General features: G+C 45.3%; 1 protein-coding gene across 2 annotated transcripts in view; it reads left to right on the top strand.

Moving 5' to 3' along the window:
* The window catches only part of LOC129695356 (ephrin type-A receptor 5-like), a 290,075-nt gene that overhangs the window by 45,272 nt on the left and 223,260 nt on the right, over nt 1-21,543 (top strand). For both annotated transcript variants that reach the window (XM_055632230.1, XM_055632231.1), the window contains exon 3: nt 20,055-20,718. In XM_055632230.1, the coding sequence (XP_055488205.1) occupies nt 20,055-20,718 (664 nt within the window). The remainder of the gene's footprint in view (nt 1-20,054; nt 20,719-21,543) is intronic.

Raw genomic sequence — 21,543 nt, 5'->3', positions numbered from 1 at the left:
TGAAATGAAATGATTCAATTTATTGTCATTGTCAGTGTACAGTACAGAGACAACGAAATGCATTTTTAGCATCTCCCTTGAAAGGGAGACACAGGGCGTCGCGGTGTGCCCGCGCCTGCCGCCGTACATTCCATTACAGGCAAAGGTGGGTGAAGTGTCTTGCCCAAGGACACAACGACAGTATGCACTCCAAGCGGGATTTGAACCGGCTACCTTTAGGACTAGAGGTCATAGCCTCAGTATTAAAGGACGTTCCTTTAGGAGGGAGATGAGAAGGAATTTCTTTAGTCAGAAGGCGGTGAATCTGTGGAATCCTTTGACACATTTGGCAAGCTGCACTAATAGCCATGGATATTTTCAAAGCATAGATGTTATGCTTTGTATGGATGAATGGATAGTACAGATGTTAGGGGTTATGGGGAGAAGGCAGGGGTTAGGAGGGAGAGGTTCGGTTCAGAGGTAGAGATAGATCAGCCGTGATTGAATGGCAGAGCAGACTTGATGGGCCGAATGGCCTAATTCTGCTCCTATCACTTATGACCTTATGGCAATGTCTTGCTTGAGGTATTACAAAAATTAAATTAAAAAGCTCATTGAGATTCTTGGTTATGCAGGCACACAATCTGCATAAATTTACAAGACTACCTGCGAGTGATTGAAGGTAGATGGCTCAGGTTGTCCATCTTTCGGGGACTTGGATGAATATCCCTGTCAGCTGCAACAGGGATGCTTACAGCCTAGGTTCTGGCAGAACCATTCACTCTGTTTTGCGTGCTTATGTCAGGGATCCACAACCTGGCAGCAATGAAGTACAAGCTGATAAGTTTATCACGCATGTAAGTGATTAGACCAGCATTGTTCAATAAGTTAACAACGTGTGGCAAAATGAGAATCTAACATTTGCAGATCATACTTGGACCAGCAAAAAAGCATTAGCGACTCATACCATTATGTTGTGTTATTGTATTGTAACCGTTGCATGGATTATCAACGCTCATTTAATCGCACACTGTTCAAATAAACATTTTACACATCATTTCACTCCTGCCATCGGGAAGAAGATTTCGGAACCTGAAAACTGTAACGTTCAGGTTCAGGAACAGCTTCTTCCCAACAGCCATCAGGCTATTAAAAACTACAACCTGAAATAAGCTCTGACACTACATAGGCTTGAGGGTATTGGTTTTGTCTTTTTGCACTATTATGGTTTAGTTTTAGTTTTGTTTAGTTTAGAGATACAACAGGGAAACAGTTCCTTTGGCCCACCGGGTCCGTGCCGACCAGCGATATATATACATACACACAAGTATACATATGCTTGTGTGTATGTATATATATATATGTTTATATGGGAGTATGTTTCTATATACACACACCGTATATATTGTTTACAGTGTACTATGTTTACATATTCTGTTATGCTGCAGCAAGTAAGAATTTCATTGTTCTATCTGGGACACATGACAATAAAACTCTCTTGATTCTGACTCTTGACTCTTGACTTGACAGCAACAGTCTAGTGTCCTTCCACAATAACTAATTGAATATACCTATAGCCTCCAAGAATGCCGGACAACTCTTTGCACCATTCCTGTATTGTACATTGTTTTAACTCGGAATAAAGTTTATTTTGATTTTTTTAAAGATTCTGAATAAGGGGCCCCAACCAGAAACATCACCTATCCTTGTTCTCCAGCGATGCTGCCTGCCCTGTTGAGTTACTCCAGCAGTAGAAACAAAGAACTGCAGCTGCTGGTTAATGGACACAGAGTGCTGGAGTTACTCGGCAGGTCAGACAGCATCTCTGGAGAACATGGTAATCAGAGCCGGGGGGGAGCCAGAGCAAGGGTCTGCTGGTGCCAGGTGCATGGTGGGCAGAGTGGAACGCAGGGTACGGAAGGAGAACTGTTGGGTCTGAAGAAGGGTCTCGACCCAAAACGTCGCCTATCCATGTTCTCCAGAGATGCTGCCTGACCCACTTCAGTTGGCCTTATATGACTTGATATTACAATTCCTACTATAATCCCTACAATAATCCTGACTACTGAGTCACTCCAACAATTTGTGTCAAATCTCTGGTTTGTTTTATTGAGAGGGTCAAACAATCCAGCAATTATATTGACAGAAACAAACTGCTGCTGACAATCTGTGGATTAAAACAAAACAGTCTGTGTTAATACTGATCTGATCTGATCAATTCAATGTTATAAACTTTGATGTAGGCAAAAGATGATAAATTGTTTTATTAATAGTGGTAGATTTAGTTTAGTTTAGTTTAGAGATACAGCATGGAAACAGGCCCTTCGGGCCACTGTGTCTGCATCGACCAGCGACCCCATACACTAGCATTATCCTACACACTAGGGACAATCTACAATTTTTACCAAAGCCAATTAACCTACAAATCTGTACGTCCTTGGAGTGTGGGAGGAAACTGGAGCAAAACCAGAAAACTCACACGGGTGACAGGGAGAACGTACAAACTCCGTACAGACAGCACCTGTAGTCAGGATCGAACCGGGTTCTCTTGCGCTGTAAGGCAGAAACTTTACTGCTGCTCCACCGTGTCGCCCTTGATGTTTAAGCAAACATCATTTGTTTACTCTGTAAGAAGTTAATCAACTAAAAATAAGCAAGTTTTAAGTGATTTTGGCACAATTTAAAATAATTAATCACAATGTCTGTAGTTAGTCAATGATTTTCATGTGACAGCACTGAATGAGTTTGCTGAAACTTGAAACAAATGGGATTTACGTTTTACAAACTCCTTTCGCCAAACTTCCACACTATAACAGGTTTGCTGATGGCAATTGCTTCCGAATGTTAGCGGAAAGTCAGCTTCAGCGCAAGTGGATAGGGTATATAACTCAGTAACCTGGATACAAAATCAGTTCCGATGGTTCATACATTTGAGTGATGTTCGCACGTGATGTCGGAATGATCTCATTCAGTTGAGTCGGTCGGAGACTTGCAGTCAGATGACCCATACCCAGGAAGATGCTTATGTACCAAGGGCTAAGTCTGCATAATTTATGGTTTTTTGATGTTCCACGGAGCAGCGGGAATGAGATTGAATTTCATTGAGAACCGCATTCTGTTCATTCAGATATGACATGTAAACACAACCAGCTTGCGGGTTGACAACTGGCCTCGTTTCACCGGCATATATATATATATATATGTGTGTATATATAAATATCGCTCCTTCTCCTGGAAGGATGGGAAGAACACATGTTTGAGGCTTCCAAGAGGTTACGGAATCCAATGATCAGAGGATTCATTGTTGCTGCACAGTTGGAGGGGGCGTCTCTCAGACGTGACGTTGACACAGAGGTCTCGTCTGCTCTGCAGGTGCATGGATGAGGCCCGATGGTGGTTTTGGAAAAAGGGGAGGCATCCCCCATGCCCTGACCATTGCTCATCCTCCACCAACATCACAGATCATCCTGTTAGCGCACAGCTGTTTAGTTTAGTTTAGTTTTGAGATGCGGTGCAGAATCAGTCCACCGAGTACGCGCCGATCAGCAATCCCCGCACACTAACATTATCCTGCACACACTAGGGACAATATACAATTTTTTTTACCAAAGATCATGTCGAAAAAATGATGAATAATGGTAATGTATTTTGACTGAAGATAGTGCTGGAATTGTTTTTGTTATAAAGGTCATAAGGTCATAAGTAATAGGAGCAGAATGAGGCCATTCGGCCTATTGAGTGCATTCCACCATTCAATCATGGCAGATCTATCTCTCCCTCCTAACCCCATTCTCCTGCCTTCTCCCCATAACCTCTGACACCCGTACTAATCTCCGCCTTAAATATATCCATTGACTTGACATCCACAGCCGTCTGTGGCAATGAATTCCACAGATTTACCCCCCTCTGACCAAAGAAATTCCTTCACATCTCCTTTCTAAAGGTAGTCATTCAAAATAAGCCAATGGCTGCAACATGCTTTGTGTTGTCAGCTGCTAAATATTGTAACATTTTTGTAACAGTCCTAGTTTGTGCTGTCACATAAAATAGTGTAGGAAAGAACCGCAGATGCTGGTTTAAACCGAAGATAGCCACAAAAAGCTGGAGTAACTCAGCAGGACAGGCAGCATCTCTGGAGAGAAGGAAGGGGCGACGTTTCGAGTCGAGACCCTTCGATTGGCCTCCAAATCTGGTCTCCAAATCTGAGGAAGGACATTATTGCCATAGAGGGAGTGCAGAGAAGGTTCACCAGACTGATTCATGGGATGTCAGGACTGTCTTATGAAGAAAGACTGGATAGACCTGGTTTATACTCTCTAGAATGTAGGAGATTGAGAGGGGATCTTATAGAAACTTACAAAATTCTTAAGGGGTTGGACAGGCTAGATGCAGGAAGATTGTTCCCGATGTTGGGGAAGTCCAGGACAAGGGGTCACAGCTTAAGGATAAGGGAGAAATCCTTTAAAACCGAGATGAGAATAACTTTTTCACACAGAGAGTGGTGAATCTCTGGAACTCTCTGCCACAGAGGGTAGTTGAGGCCAGTTCATTGGCTATATTTAAGAGGGAGTTAGAAGTGGCCCTTCTGGCTAAGGGGATCAGGGGGTATGGAGAGAAGGCAGGTACAGGATACTGAGTTGGATGATCAGCCATGATCATATTGAATGGCGGTGCAGGCTCGAAGGGCCGAATGGCCTACTCCTGCACCTAATTTCTATGTTTCTATGTTTCTATGATTGGGCAGCGACAATCAAGTCCATAGTGCAGAGATTCTGAATTATACGCAGAACGGTCCCGATCCTTTGGAATTTAGAAGGATGAGAGGATTCTTATTGAAACATATAAGATTATTAAGGGTTTGGACACGCTAGAGGCAGGAAACATGTTCCCAATGTTGGGGGAGTCCAGAACCAGGGGCCACAGTTTAAGAATAAACGGTAAGCCATTTAGAACAGAGATGATGAAAAGCAGGGAGTTGTGAGTCTGTGGAATTCTCTGCCTCAGAGGGCGGTGGAGGCCGGTTCTCTGGATACTTTCAAGAGAGAACTAGATAGGGTTCTTAAAGATAGTGGAGTCAGGGGATATGGGGAGAAGGCAGGTACGGGGCCCTGAATATGGATGATCAGACATGATCACATTGCAGGCTCGAAGGGCCGAATGGCCTACTCCTGCATCTATTGTCTATTGATCCGAAACGTCGTCTGTCCATTCCCTTCATGGATGCTGCCTGACCTGCTGAGCTCCTCCAGCACTTTGTGTTTTGCTCAAGATTCCAGTATCTGCAGTTCCTTGTATCTGCACAAGGACATTTAATATTGTTTAGTTTTCGGGAACAGTGCCTGAGCAAAATCTGTAACTGTTGCATGTTACTGTTGTGGCCTTGTCAGGTTCATTAATGGCTTCTGTGTCCTGACTCTGTACACTGCGTTAATCCTTGGTTCAATTTAGTTTATAGTCACGAGGTACCATAGTTTAGTTTATAGTACCGAGGCACAGTGAAAAGCTTTTGATGCTGCTAACCAGCCAGCGGAAAGACAATACATGATTACAATCGAGCCATCCACACAGTGTGCAGATACATGATAAGGGAATAATGTTTAGTGCAAGGTAAAGCCAGCAAAGTCCAATTAAAGATAGTCCAAATGTCCCCAATAATGTATATAGTAGTTAAGGACTGCTCTGTGGTTCTGGTAGGATGATTCAGTTGCCTGATAACAGCTGGGAAGAAACTGTCCCTGAATCTGGAGGTGTGCGTTTTCACACTTCTATACCTTTTGACCGATGGGAGAGGGGGGGAGGGAGTGGCCAGGGAGCGACTCGTCGTTGATTATGTTGTTGGCCTTGCCGAGGCAGCATGAGGTATAAATGGAGTCAATGGAAGGGAGGTTGGTTTGTGTGATGGTCTGGGCTGCATCCACAATTCTCTGAAATTTCTTGGGGTGTTGGATGGAGCTGTTCCCGTACCAAGCTGTGATGCATCCTGATAAAATGCTCTCTATGGCGCATCTGTACAAGTTGGTGAGGGTTGTTCGGGACATGCTGAACTTCCTAAGCCTTCTTAGAAAGTACAGGGTCCGTTCCCTCCCTGGAATAATGTACTTTTATACCACTTTTATAGGGGATCACTCTAGAGGAAAAAAAAATCACCTCTGCATTACGGTACAGCAGTATCTCCATCCACTGAATCAGAGAAGAGTTGTTGGTGACCCTTAACTCAATCCTTTGCAATTCATTCTTCTGATATGTCACCCCATCTCACTCAATCTCAAACCATTTCAAGGTTAATTTCAGGTTTTCCTTTAGCCTAGAAAGGTATCTTCCGCTTTCCATTTTGTGCACCTGTACGGCTTCAGGTGGCTAACTCCAATGCCAGCAACTTTGTGTATTCAGGTAAATCCTTCTATCTTCAGGTTTTTGTTCATCTGGACCATTCAGGAAGCTTCTAAATGTTGACGTGATCGAACCTCTGTCACAGAAGCCAAGAGGCGGGCGTGTTGTGTTAAGCCAATTGCCATTCCTGAACATGGAATATCGATCAGTACAGCACAAGAACAGGTCAAAGATAGACAAAAAAGCTGGAGTAACTCAGCAGGTCAGGCAGCATCTCTGGAGAAAAGGAATAGTCGATCTCGAAGTGAAATGTCACCCATTATTCCTTTTCTCCAGAGATTCTGACTGACCTGCTGAATTGTTGCAACTTATTGTGTCTATCTTTGGTTTAAACCGGCATCTGCAGTTCCTTCCTACACAGACCCTTTGCCCCACATGTGTGTGCAGAACTTGATGCTAAAACCGTCATTTATCTAGCTGCACATAACCCATAACCTTCCATTCCCTGCATATCCTTATGCCTAACCAAAAGTCTTTTAAAAGCCATTAACAAAACTGCTTCAACCAATGCTGTGCATTCCAGGCATCGCCACCCTCTGTGCAAAAAAAACTTGTTCCACACTTAGGGTCGCCAACTTTCCCACTCCCAAATAAAGGACAAAAGGTGAAAATACGGGACAAATTCCCAACGGCAACTCCTTGACCGACTCGGCCATGGCTGGGTGAATGATGTGTTGGCCCGGGTGCACACAAAGCCCAGCCGGCGGGCCAGCTGAGTAATTTTGTGCGCACCCATCCAACGCATGAACCGATGATCGGCCATGAGAAGGAGGGGCGGTGGTGTCGGCGGTAAGTGAAGGTCCGAAGGTTGGACAGCTGGCCGGGCTGCCGACCGATGGGGCCACGGGCAAGGTGCTGCTGCTGCTGCACTCCATGGGCTGCACTACGTTGGGACGGGTGAGGTGGGGCCTGACGCTGTGCTCCGACCCGACAGTCCCCTCGAACCGAGCAGTAGCAGTCAAATACGGGACAAGGGATGTCCCGTACGGGACAAATCTATTTAGCCCAATATACGGGATGTCCCGGCTAATACGGGACAGTTGGCAACCCGACACACCTCCCCGTTAAACCTTTCCCCTCTCGCCTTAAAACAATGCTCTCCAGTATTTGATTTCTCCGTCCCAGGGAAGATGGTTCTGAACGTCTACCTTATCTACGCTTCTCATAATTTTACACACTTCTGCCAGGTCTCCATATAACCTCCAGTGTTTGGGAGAAAACAATCCAAATATGTCCAACCTCTCCCTGTAGAATATACTGCACTAATCCAGGCATCACTCTGATAAACCTCCTCTTCACTCGTTCCAAAGCCTCCATATCCTTCCTGTAATGGACAGCCCACAACTGCACACCAGACTGAACTTTTTTCTTTTTACACCTGTTATGAATTATGTTTACATGTGCTGCAGCAAGCAAGAATTTAATTATGCTATCTGGGACATTTGACAATAAAACACTCTTGACTTGACAATCTGTGAAGCAATGCTTGCCACATTATCTATTCTCTGTCCCTTATTTTAGCTTCTATTCACACTATCAATGGTCTTTAATGTTGTTCATGATCCTCTTGTCAAGGGTCTTTTGTGAGTCCAGGTGCACAACATTGGAGACATCATCTTCCTCAGTGCTTTTCATTGCATAGACTATTGAACAGTGCAGCACAAGAACAGGCCTTCTGGCTCACAATGTCCGCAATGAACTTAATCTCCTCGGCCCGCATGGAATCCATTCCCCTCCATTCCCTGCATATCCACGTGCCTATCCAAAAGCCTCCTCAATGCCACAGTCGTATCTGCCACCACCACTAGGAAGCACTTTCCAGGCACCCGACACCCTCTGTGTTAAAAACCCTGCCCGCACATCGACTTTAAATAAGATAAGATAAGATATAATTTATTGCCACACAATCAGGGTCGGTGGAATTTTGGGTTGTCAGCAGCATTACAATAATAAAGAACACACAACCACAATAAAACTGTAACACAAACATCCACCACAGCAATCATCACTGTGGTGGAAGGCACAAAATTTGTCCAGTCCTCCTCCATTTCCCCCCCGTGGACAGGACCAGAGTCCAGAGTCAGTCCAGGATCGGCTCTTCCTCACCGGAGACCGCGGCTTTAAGATGGTGTAGGCCGATCGGTCGAGATTTAAAGACTCCGCCGCAGCCAGAAGCACCGTAGACTGCAGGGCCGGCGGTCGAAGCTCCCCTCCAGGGGTGATGGTGAGTCCATGCCGGGCCCGCGGTAGAAGTTGGCCGCGGGCCGGCAGTGATGGCTTCTTCTTCCCCCGGGTCCCCCACGAGGGATCCCGGGCTGTAGACGCCGCGCCAGCTGGAACTCTGCAGACCGCGGCTTCAGGCTGCCGGCAGCCCCGGGCCAGCGGGACTGCCGTGAGAGAGGGGGTGGGAGGGGGGGGGGGGGGGGGGAGGGGTGGAGGACAACCAGGGAGGAGCCAGCTGGTGTAATTTGTAACTTCGCCAGCACCATTTTTGTGATGACATGTCGAGTTTCACTGTGACTTGTCGCATCTGACAGTAAAGGATACTATTCCACTCCTCTATTGCTGCCTGCTGGAATGTTATAAGCATCTATCAGGTCCCCCCATTAAACATCATCAATAAACAAACATCAAACGCACCTAGTTTTCCCACATTAATGTCTGTTTCCTTGCAACATTCAGATGTTAAACGTGGGTCTGCTGACTTGGTATCACTCTCGCTTGCACATTTTAGATAAGATCAAAATTTTCATCAAATTGTTTTTCTTTTCCCTATTTGAAATGTACTGAAGTTTTTATGTCGTGGATGTTCCTCCACAGGGCAATGGGAATTGGAACATATTTCTAAATGATGTATTTGGAGATAAAACAGATCGATTTCTATTAAATAGGCAAGTCAAGGACAAACAAAGACGGCTTTCGATAATACAACCTGATCCTTGATTTCTCAAAGAAATGGGCAAAGGCACTAAATGGAGCTTTAACAAATGATGGGGAATAGAGTCAAGAGTCATATGTGACTCTGCCAAATGCCCCAGAGAGAACAATGAAATTCCTACGTGCAGCAACACAACAGCATATGTAAAAATAATACTTCTCTACACCGGTGAGACCAAGCTCAGGCTCGGCGATCGTTTCACTGAATTAGTGTTTAAAAAATGTTGAGATTCTCTCTCCTGTCAATCAGGCCATGAACACCACGCCCCTTCTGGTGGGAGGGACTATAAAACCCAGAAGTGTGGGCGTGGCTCAGTCTCTGGAAGATGGAGGAGGGAGAGGTCATGACTCGCTGTCTTTAGTGGCCTTGCACCCTGTTTGAAATGGCATGAAACTGCACATGAAATTGGTGGCCTTGCACCCTGCTTGAAGTGGTAAGAAACTGAACTTGAATTTGGTGGCCTTGCACCCTGCTTGAAATGGAATTTCAACTGAGTCAACTGCAGCCCACCAGCTGTGAATGAGTGAGCTGCCATCACAACAGGCTTGATTGACTGAGCCGCCAGCCCAAGAATCCTTTCGGCCCACAAAGTCCATACTAGCCTTCTGTAAACCGGCCCTTCAGCCCACAACACCTATACTAGCGCTCCTATAACCCACCCCCCACTGGCCACCAATATTGGAATTGGTGGAGAGGTGGAATATTGTATTGGGGACCAGCCCTCCCATGTGAACATGGGACCCAACGGGTTCCACTTAGTCTAGTATATATATAAAACTCTGATACTACATAGACTTGGAGGCATTGGTTTTGTCATTTTGCACTATAATTGTTGGTTTGTTTTACATGTGTGTGTATATGTGTGTGTATAATATATATATCTATATATATAGATGGACAGACTCAGATATACAACTGACATACTCAGTTAATGTGGTTAAGAGTTAAGAGCGGTATCAAGAGATGCAATGTCACTATATATATATATTATACACACACATATGCACAAGCCAACAATAATAGTGCAAAAAGACAAAACCAATGCGTCAAGTGTATGTAGTGTCAGAGCTTATTTGGAAGCTGTAGTGTTCAATAGCCTGATAGAAACATAGAAACATAGAAACATAGATGACTAGGAGCTGTTCCTGAATGGTTTTCAAGCTTCTATATCTCCTTCCCGATGGCAGAGGTGAAGCGAGTGTGTGGCCATGGTTGTGTGGCCATGGTTGATGATGGCTGCCTTTTTGTGGCAGCAACTCCTGTAAACCTCTTCGATGTTGGGGTGGTCAGAACCCGAGATGGACTGGGCAATGTTCACAACTTTTTTGCAGTCTTCTTTGCTCCCAAGGGTCGAAGTTTCTGAACCAGGCCATGATCCAACCAGCCAATATGCTCTCCAGTATATATCTACGAAAATACATTGTTCCATTCATATGTTCTGAATGTCGTAGGTCTGATGGTGAAATATCTCTTTCTCATTATCTTATTTACCGTATGGCCAAACTCAGTTTAAGAGCGGTGTTAAGCGATATGGTGCCACTTTATCACGCTGCGATAGTGCGTCTCTTGTATTTGTTCCCCTTACAGTGGAAAGGTTACAAATTTGCCAGTAGCCTCTTTGGCTTCATGTTCGCTTTATGTTCTCGCTGACACTGAAATATTAACACAGATAAGCAAGCGCACAGATCTCTCACTAGGTTCACCGAAAGCATTCATCGCGGTTCATGTTTTGTCATTAATGAACGCCTATTGTCTAATCTCCAATGGAAATAGGAATTTATTTCCCCGCTGCACAAGAGCAGTTTAACGTTAGACAAAGATAGATGCAAAATGCTGGAGTTACTCAGCGGGACAGGCAGCATCTCTGGAGAGAAACAATGGGTGACTTTTCGGGTTGAGACCCTTCTTCAGAGTCTAAAGAAGGGTCTCAACCCAAAACGTCACCCATTCCTTCTCTCCAGAGATGCAGGCTGTCCCGCTGAGTAACTCCAGCATTTTGTGTCTATCTTTGGCTTAAATCAGCATTTGCAGTTTCTTCCTACACTCAGCGCAGACCTGTTACACCAGTATCTGAGGGTAGATTAACCCTTCCACATGCGATTAATCAGCTCAACTCCATTCAGCTGAATGCCTCTTAACATCTGTAATTACGGATTTTTGTAATCTGGTTTTTTCATCTATATTTGGCGAAAATTCATATATATGTGCGTTTTTTGAGGCATTGTGTTTATCATATGCATGTCGTATGTGTTTAGATTGGTTTAGATTAGTTAGTTTATTGTCACGTGTACCGAGATACAGTGAAAAGCTGTGCAGTCAGCAGAAAGGCATACATGGTTACAATCGACCCACTTACAGTGCATAGATACATGATAAGGAAATGACGTTTAGTGCAAGGTAAAGCCAGCAAAGTCCGATCAAGGAAAGTATGAGGGACATCAAAAAGGTAGATAGATCTGCTCTTGGGTTGTGGTAGGATGATTCAGTTGCCTGATAACAGCTTGGAAGAAACTGTCTCCGAATCTGGAGGTGTGTGTTTTCACACTTCTATACCTTTTGCTTGATGGGAGAGGGGAGAAGAAGAAGTGGCCAGGGTGCAACTCGTCCTTGATTATGCTGCTGGCCTTGCCGAGGCAGCGCGAGGTATAAATGGAGTCAATGTGATGGTCTGGGCTGCGTCCACAATTCGCTGCAATTTTTTGCTGCTTGTTGGATGGGGTTGTACCCAAATCAAGCAGTGATGCACCCGATAAAATGCTGTGTGTGTGTGTGCTCTCTACATGCAGATCTTGTCATATGTATACTGATGGTTATGTTTTCATAACTTCTCATCAAGAAGACAGCAGGCAAACAAAAAGAACAGCAAAGATCTTCCGCCGTATGATTTAATTTGTTTTGCGGTCCGGTGAGATAACTCGCAGGGGGTGCACTGGAATCAACATCAGCATCCATCTGCTGCTGGAGTCAATACCTACGTCTGATTACAGCATCAAGGACATTCTAAGTGGCCAGCAAAAATATAAAGACTCTCAGCAACACGAGCGCTTGTGAACCTTAATGTTACAGTACTCATTTATCCTTAGGCTTTTCTGCCAGTGAAATACATTAAAGGTGCTTTCACTGTTCAGTCGGTGTTTATTAGAGAATATCGTAATTTAAGCCTGAATAAGCTTCAAAGGACTACTTGGCCAGCAGGGATGAGATGTAAATGTGGGCCTGAACACCCCTTGATTACAGATAGATGATTAAAGCTGAGGTGAACTTGATTTACAGCTGCAGTTGGTGAGACAATGTAATATTATCTGTTGCAGATAGATTAGTGTCTGGGGAGTTGGATATGAGACTGATCTGCATGTGGCTGCACAACTGTGAAAGGAATTTCCATTACCAGGTCATTTAGACATAAGAGAATGATATTCTGGTTAGACTGAGCTGCGAAAATGTAACGGTTCACTGAAGATCAAGGTTAGTCCATTTAATTAGACCAATTTATCTTTTAAATTTAGCAAGCAGCGTGTTGAGTTTATGCTCACATTTGAATATTGCTATGATACCACATATCGCTGGATCTAGTATTGGGAGATTGGGAAGGGCATGTTAATGAAGTGTTTGTGGTGGAGCCTTTTGGGACCAGTGACCACAGTTTGATTAGGTTTATGATAGTTATGGATAGGGACGGAGAGGGCCCATGTGTTAAAATGCTCAACTGGGCTAAGGCCAACTTTGAAGGCATGCGAGAATGTCTCGCTCAAGTTGGCTGGAGCAGGTTATTTGAGGGGAAAGGAACATCGGCCAAGTAGATGTTTTTAAAAATGTTCTGCCGAAAGCTTAGGATATGTATGTCCCCATTAGAGTGAAGGGCAAAGCAGGAAAATGTAAGGAAGCTTGGCACGAGGGAAATTGAGACGTTGGTTAAAAACAAGGATGCATGGGACAGGTATAGGCAGTTGGGAGCAAATGCATCCCTGGGGGAGTTTCGGGAGCTAAGGAGTAAACGGAAAAAGGATATCAGAAGGGCAAAAAGGTGATAGCTCTGGATGATAGCATTAAGGACAATCCCAAAAGATTTTATAAAAACACTAGGAGGAAAAGGGTAAATAGAAGGGTAAATCAAAGCCAGCACCTCTGTGTGCAGCCACAGGAGATGGGCAGGTCCCCAATGAGTATTTCTTCTCTGCATTTACCAAGGAGAAAGGCTGTCGTGTAGGAAAGTAGACAAATTTCCATGGCCTGACCAGTTATATCCGAGGACATTGCAGGAAACTAGAGGGGAAATTGCGGGAGCCCTGGTTGAAATTTACGAGTCGTCCTTAAATTCAGGAGAGGTGCTGGAAGACTGGAGGGTGGCAAATGTTGTGCTTCTTTTCAAGAAGGGCTGCAGGGAAAATGCTGGGAACTATAGGCTGGTGAGCTTAACATCTGTAATTGGTACGTTACTGGTGAGTATTCTGAGGGATAAATTATACAAACATTTGGATGGGCAAGGGCTGATTAGGGATAGTCAGCATGGTTTTGTACTTGGGAGGTCGTGTCTCACAAATCTGATTGATTTTTTTGAAGACGTAACCAAAAAGGTCGATGAGGGCAGAGCTGTCGCTGTTGTGTACATGGATTTCAGGAAGGCATTCGACAAGGTTCCGCATGGTAGGCTGCTCTGGAAGGTTAGATCGCATGGCATCCAAGGAGAGATAGCTGAATGGATAAAAAAATTGGCTCCATGGAAGGAAGCAGAGGGTGATGGTGGAATGTTGCTTCTCGGACTGGAGACGTGCGACTAGTGGTGTGCCTCGTGGTTCGGTGTTGGGCCCGTTACTGTTTGTCATCTACATCAATGATTTGGATGAGAACATACAGAGCAAGATTAGCAAATTTGCTGATGATTCAAAAAGTAAGTGGTTTTGCAGATAGTGAAGATGGTTGTGAAAGATTGCAGCAGGATCTGGATCGATTGGCCAGGTGGGCGGAGGAAAGGTTGATGCAGAGAAGTGTGAGGTGTTGCATTTTGGGATGTCTAACAAGGGCAGGACCTACACAGTGAATGATCGGCCTCTGGGCAGTGTTGTAGAGCAGAGGGATCTAGAAGGACAGGTGCATGGATCCTAGAAGGCCAAGGCGCAGGTAGATAAGGTGGTCAAAAAGGCCTTGATCAGTCAGAGTATTGAGGATAGAAGTTGGGAGGTCATGCTACAATTGTATAAGACCTAGGTGAATGCATTTAGAATACTGTGTTCAGTTCTGGGCACCATGATATGGGAAAGATATTGTCAAGCTTGAAAGGGTTCAGAAAAGATTCCTAGATGTTGCCAAGACAAGAGGGATTGAGCTATAAGGAGAGGTTGAATAGGCTGGGTCTCTATTCCATGGAGTGTAGGAGGATGAGGGGGGATCTTATAGAGGTGTACAAAATTATGAGAGGAATAGACCGGGTAGATGCACAAAGTCTCTTGCCCAGAGTAGGGGAATCGAGGACCAAAGGACAAAGGTTCACAGTGAAGGGAAAAAGATTTAATAGGAATCCGAGGGGTAACTTTTTCATTCAAATGGTGGTGGGTGTATGGAACAAGCTGCCAGAGGAGGTAGTTGAGGTTGGGACTATCCCTTTGTTTAAGAAACAGTTAGACAGGTACTTGGATAGGACAGGTTTGGAGAGATTTGAACCGAGCACAGGCTAGTGGGACTAGTGTAGCTGGGACAGTGTAGCAGGGTCTACGTAGTTACTCCAGCACTTTGTGTCTATCTTTGGTATAGAGCTGCATCTGCAGTTCTTTGTTTTTACTAGTCCTTGATGTGGATTGACTTGGGTCCCTACCTGTTTGGTTTAAGGTATTTTAGAATTGGGTATCAATACAAAAGCAGAAAGGTGAGGATGAAAGACACAAGTTGGGTCGCAGTTGGAATTTTCGATACGAGAAAGAGTACTGAAGCTGTGGAGAAAGAGCTCCACAGCTCTTCAGTAACACGGCAACAGGGTTGAAAGGAGAGCGTACTTTGAAAACTTCAAAAGCCATGACCAGATCAGAGTGCTTAACAGTGGCTCTTATATAAAAATGCAACATTTTGAAAGCTCTGAAAAGAGTCAACAGTAAAAAAAAAAACTCTGTTGTTTTGCGAATCGTATGATAGATATGGATGAGGAAGCTTACTTAGAAGAATGTAAGATATCTATTCAGAAACAACCCATGACCTCTGCTCTTGCCACATCCAACTGCTTATTAAATTGTCCGCCACACTCTTCAATCCCTCAAGCTGTCGAAACATTGTCTACAATTCTGTCAGACCATTTGTAACCTAGCAATCCATCTTGACCTTGGGTTCAACTTCTGAATTCATATCTATAGATTTTATTCTGGCCTCTGAAACATGTTGGCTCTGGTCTGCCTCTCCATCCATTTGCTGTTGGAACTCTCATTGTTGCACGTTATCTGACAATTCTATTCAACCTCCCATCAACGGCTGCTTCGGTTTCTCTGAAGCCCGTCTCCTAACCTGTACCATGTTCTCGACCCCTTTCATATCTGAGCTCACCGATCTGTTTGGGCTCGAAAATGTATAACTCCCATCAAACACCTCCATGGTTCTTATGTAATTTCCTCCACTCGTTTGAGTATAGAACGAACAGGAAGTTCATTCCTGGTGCCCTCCAGAACCTCTTGTTCGTTCTACACTCAAACAACCCTCACATTATCCCAATGGTATGAACATTGAATTCTCCATCTTCAAGGAATACTCCCCTAACCCACTTTTTCTATCCCTTGCCCTCCAAGCCCATGCAAGTGTGCTCCCATTTCTCCCCCCATCTCCCACTCCCCACCAGTCACCCCTATTCTTTTTCCCTCCGTCAAAAGTTCATCACCCAACCCTGAGTCTTCTAATTCCCCTTTATCCCCTTTCACCCCCTCCCGCCATCCCGTTTCCCCCTCATTCCACTATCCAGTTTTACATTTCACTCCTCTCCTTATTGGACACCCTTTCATCTTCCTGAGCTTTGGCACCCACTTGCCACCTCTGTCTCTTGTCACCTATCGGAAAATGAAACCCGACTCGCCTGTATCTAACTATCACTTGCTGCCCCACCTTTATTTTTCCAGCTTTCCACTCCCTACTCCAACCCATTAGAAGTGCGTCCCATCCCAAAACGTCATCTGTCATTTCCAGCCCAGATGGGCCCTGATCCGCTGAGTTCCTCCAGCTCTCGGCTAGACACAAAATGTTGGAGTAACTCAGCAGAACCGGCAGCATCTCTGGAGAGAAGGAAGGGGCGACCTTTCGGGTTGAGACCCTTCTTCAGACATAACAGCAAGGATGAGGGAGTGGGGGCTTGGAAACCGGATGTCATTGAATAGGCGAAGAGCGTGTGCGGTGGCTTGGACATAGGTCGGGAGGGATTAGACCAAGTGGGGATAGGATGGAGTCGAGGTATGTGGAAATAATTTCAGTGGGGCAGGAGCAGGCAGGAAACTTGGTCTGCCAGGGTGGTTCTACTTATGGATTTTGGGAAGAAGGTAAAACGGGGCCATTTGGGGCTGGGGAACAATAAGGTTGGTGACTCTAGAGGACAAACAGTCAGAAGTGATGAAATTAGAAATGGTAAAAACATAGAGAATGGGTGGAGGAGGGGGCCATTTGGCCCTTCGAGCCAGCACCGTCATTCATTGTGATCATGGCTGTTCATCCACAATCAGTAACCTGTGCCTGCCTTCTCCCCAGATCCCTTGATTCCGCTAGCCCCTAGAGCTCTATCTAACTCTCTTTTAAATTCATCCAGTGAATTGGCCTTACTGCATTCTGTGGCAGAGAATTCCACAAATTCACAACTCTCTGGGTGAAAAAGTTTTTTCTCATATCAGTTTTAAATGGCCTCCCCTAGATTCTCTGTCCTCTAGTACATCTGGGGGATTGTTTGTGTCTTCCTTCGTGAAGACAGAACCAATGTACCTGTTCAACTCTTCTGTCATTTCCTTGTTCCTCCATAATAATTTCACCTGTTTCTGCCTTTAAGGGAACAACATTTGTTTTTACTAATCTTTTTCTCCTAACATACCTAAATAAGCTTTTACTATCCTTCTTTATATGGTCCGTGAGATTATGGCCTGGTGCCCATTAAGGGGTTAAGGTCCAGCTCGTTTTGTTTTGCTCAGGATGCCAGCGTCTGCAGTCTCTTGTGACCCCTAACCTTCCATTCCTTTTCCACTCATCCAACCATCAGAACCTTCTGCTCCTTCAGTGCCGGCTCTTTCATCATTCCAGTTTCCCGGGTTTAAAGCACCAAAAATATCCCAAAGCGTTTGAGCTTCCATCACAGTGAGGAGGAGAGCCACTGTGATGGATGTTTATGTGAATAGTGTTGGTGTGTGTTTTGGTTCTTTTATTGTATTGTATGGCTGCAGAAACTACATTTCGTTTGAACCTCATGTGAGGTTCAAATGACAAATAAAGGTATTGTATTGTATTGTATAATAGTTTGAATCAAAGACACCAATGCAAAGTAGGAGAGCAACAATAAGAATCAACCAGGTTGACCTCAGAGAAGTATCTCAAGGAAGTAGAGTGGGGCTTGGAGATGGGATTCCTAATTATAGGGCTCATTTACTGGAGGGCAGGGTCGGGAGGAGTGGGTGGGATTTGCACCAGGAATTAATCCCCAACTAAATTTCAAGCAGATTATTAGAAATCAAGTAGAAAAATTGCGTGCAAAAATAAGACTCAAGGTGGTTGAGTTATCAAGTGGGAGAGTGTGAGAAGTGACTTGGCAAAGAAAGTTGAGTGTCAGTAAAGGAACAAAGAAAGCAGGCAGAGGTGAAGAATCAATGAGGGACAAAAACAGTGTATGGGGCACAGATGCCCGGCTGGTAGTGCTGCTGCCTCACGTTGCCAGAGACCCAGGTTTGATCCTGACCCTGGATGTTATCTGTGTGAAGCTTGCACCTTTTCCCTGTGGCCGCCTGGGTTTACTCCGGGTGCTCCGGTTTCCTCCCGCATCCAAAAGGCGTACGTGTTTGAAGGTTCAATCGGCCCTCTTGAAATTGCTGCTAATGTGTGAGGGAGCGGCTGAGAAAATGTGATAGATCTAGTTAGTGTAAACGGGTTATTGGTGGTCGGTGTGGACTCGGCAGTACAAAAGGCCTGTTTCCATGCGCTACCTTAAACTAAACATAGAAAGTTGTTTGAGGTATTTTTAAGGCGGAGATTGACAGATACTTGACTGGTAAAGGTGTCGAGGTTTATGGGGACAGTAGACAATAGACAATAGGTGCAGGAGTAGGCCATTCGGCCCCGAGCCAGCACCGCTATTCAATGTGATCATGGTAGATCATCCACAATCTGTACCCCGTTCCTGCCTTCTCACCATACCCCTTGACCACTATCTTTAAGAGCTCAATCTAACTAGCTCTTAAATGGATCCAGAGAATTGGCCTCCACTGCCTTCTGAGGCAGAGAATTCACAACTCTCTGTGTGAAAAAGTTTTTCCTCATCTCCGTTCTAAATGGCCTACCCCTTATTCTTAAACTGTGGCCCCTGGTTCTGGACTCCCCCAATAATGGGAACATGTTTCCTGCCTCTAGCGTGTCCAAACCCTTAATAATCTTATATGTTTCAATAAGATCCCCTCTCATCTTCTAAATTCCAGTGGACACAGGCCCAGCCGCTCCATTCTCTCAACATATGACAGCCCCGCCATCCCGGGAATTAACTTTGTGAACCTACGCTGCACTCCCTCAATAGCAAGAACGTCCTTCCTCAAATTTGGAAACCAAAACTGCAAGAAGGCAGGAGAATGTGGTTGAAAGGGAAAGTTAGATTAGCCATGATTGAATGGCGAGTAGACTCGATGGGCCGAACGGCCTAATTCTGCTCCTCTGACGTATGAAAGTTAAACGGACGTTAACTTCAGAAATTAACAGAAATGAAAAGGGAATGCAAAAAAAAAGGAAAATGAAAGAGCGTCACAACATTTTACAGTTGTCTTTTTATCAGAGAATCACCCTGACATCATCGAGTGCTTCTTTTTAAGACAAAACTGCCAACCTTTAACATATTTCAGATCGTTGCATCAGATCCTATTAGCATTCATAGCAAAAGGATTTGAGTATAGGAGCAGGGAGGTTCTACTGCAGTTGTACAGGGTCTTGGTGAAACCACACCTGGAGTATTGCGTACAGTTTTGGTCTCCTAATCTGAGGAAAGACGTTCTTGCCATAGAGGGAGAACAGAGACGGTTCACCAGACTGATTCCTGGGATGTCAGGACTTTCATATGAAGAAAGATTGGATAGACTTGGCTTGTACTCGCTAGAATTTAGAAGATTGAGGGAGGGATCTTATAGAAACTTACAAAATTCTTAAGGGGTTGGACAGGCTAGATGCAGGAAGATTGTTCCTGATGTTGGGGAAGTCCAGAACAAGGGGTCACAGTTTAAGGATAAAGGGGAAATCTTTTAGGACCGAGATGAGGAAAACACTTTTCACACAGAGAGTGGTGAATCTCTGGAATTCTCTCCAACAGAAGGTAGTTGAGGCCAGTTCATTGGCTATATTTAAGAGGGAGTTAGATGTGGCCCCATGTGGTTAAAGGGATCAGGGGGTATGGAGAGAAGGCAGGTACAGGATACTGAGTTGGATGATCAGCCATGATCATATTGAATGGCGGCGCAGGCTCGAAGGGCCGAATGGCCTACTCCTGCACCTATTTTCTATGTTTCTATGTTTCTATTTCCCTGACACTGTTACCTTTGTTTACTCCCTACAGTGGGAAGAAATCGGTGAGGTTGATGAGAATTACAGTCCCATCCACACGTACCAGGTGTGCAACGTGATGGAGCAGAACCAGAACAATTGGTTGCAGACCAACTGGATCTCCAACGAGGGAGCCAACCGCATTTTCATTGAGCTGAAGTTCACTCTGCGGGACTGCAACAGTCTCCCCGGCGGCCTGGGAACCTGCAAGGAGACCTTTAACGTGCACCATTTTGAATCGGACGAAGAAGACGGGCGGTTCATCAGGGAGAGCCAGTACACCAAAATTGACACCATCGCGGCGGACGAGAGCTTCACGGAGCTGGACCTGGGAGATCGAGTCATGAAGCTCAACACGGAGGTGCGTGAGGTCGGGCCCCTGAGTAAGAAGGGTTTCTACCTCGCCTTTCAGGATGTCGGTGCCTGCATCGCCCTGGTCTCGGTGAGAGTTTACTACAAGAAGTGCCCGTCCACCTTCCGCAACTTCGCTGTCTTTGAAGACACGGTCACGGGGGCCGATTCCTCGTCTCTGGTGGAGGTGCCGGGGACATGTGTCAACAATTCAATAAAAGGCAACACTCCGAAGATGTACTGCAGCGCTGACGGAGAGTGGTTGGTCCCGATCGGGAGGTGCATGTGCAAAGAAGGCTACGAAGAGCGGGGCAACGCATGTCAAGGTAAATTTAACCTGTAACATTGCAATCGGAAAATATAACAAACCAAAGTGGCAGCAAATTGGATTTTTTTGTTTAGTTAAGTTCAGAGATACAGCGCTGAAACAGGCCCTTCGGCCCCACAGAGTCCGCACTGACCAGTGATCCCCGCACATTAGCAGTATCTTACACAGACTAGGGACAATTTCTACACTTACACCAAGCCAATTAACCTACAAACCTGTACGTCTTTGGAGTATGGGAGGAAACCGAAGATCTTGGAGAAAACCCACGCAGGTCAGGGAGAGATGTCAGACAGCACCTGTAGTTGGGATCGAACCCGGGTCTCCGGCGCTGCAACCGCTGCAAGGCAGCAACTCTATGGGTAACGCAGTGACATGGCTGGTAGAGCAGCTATCTCAGTGAGCCAGAGATCCAGGTTCGATCGTGTCCTCGGGTGAAACATAGAAACCATAACACAATAGGTGTGGGAGCAGGCCATTTGGCCCTTCCAACCAGCACCGCCATTCAATACGATCATGGCTGATCTATGTGTATGGAGTGTGTGATCTGTCTGTGTGTGGAGTTTGCACCTTCTCCCCGTGACTGCGTGGGTTTTCTTGCCGGTACTCTGGTCTCCTACCACATCCCAAGAGGTAATTTGGCCCTCTGGAAAAATTGCAGTCAGTGTGGCTGGAATGGGTGTGAGAGCGGGATAGCAAAGACACTATTGTGAACGGGTTGGGATCGATGGTTGGTGACGACAAAATGTGTTCATAGGTCTTCACAGTTTGTTCACAAGTGCATTTGGCACAGCATCTTGTGAGACTCAAGATGCTGCTCCATGAC

This window comes from Leucoraja erinacea, chromosome 3 (assembly GCF_028641065.1).
Source record: "Leucoraja erinacea ecotype New England chromosome 3, Leri_hhj_1, whole genome shotgun sequence".
NCBI lineage: Eukaryota > Metazoa > Chordata > Chondrichthyes > Rajiformes > Rajidae > Leucoraja > Leucoraja erinaceus.
Note: the sequence above shows the minus strand (reverse complement) of the source record. Positions and strands in the feature narration are given on the sequence as shown.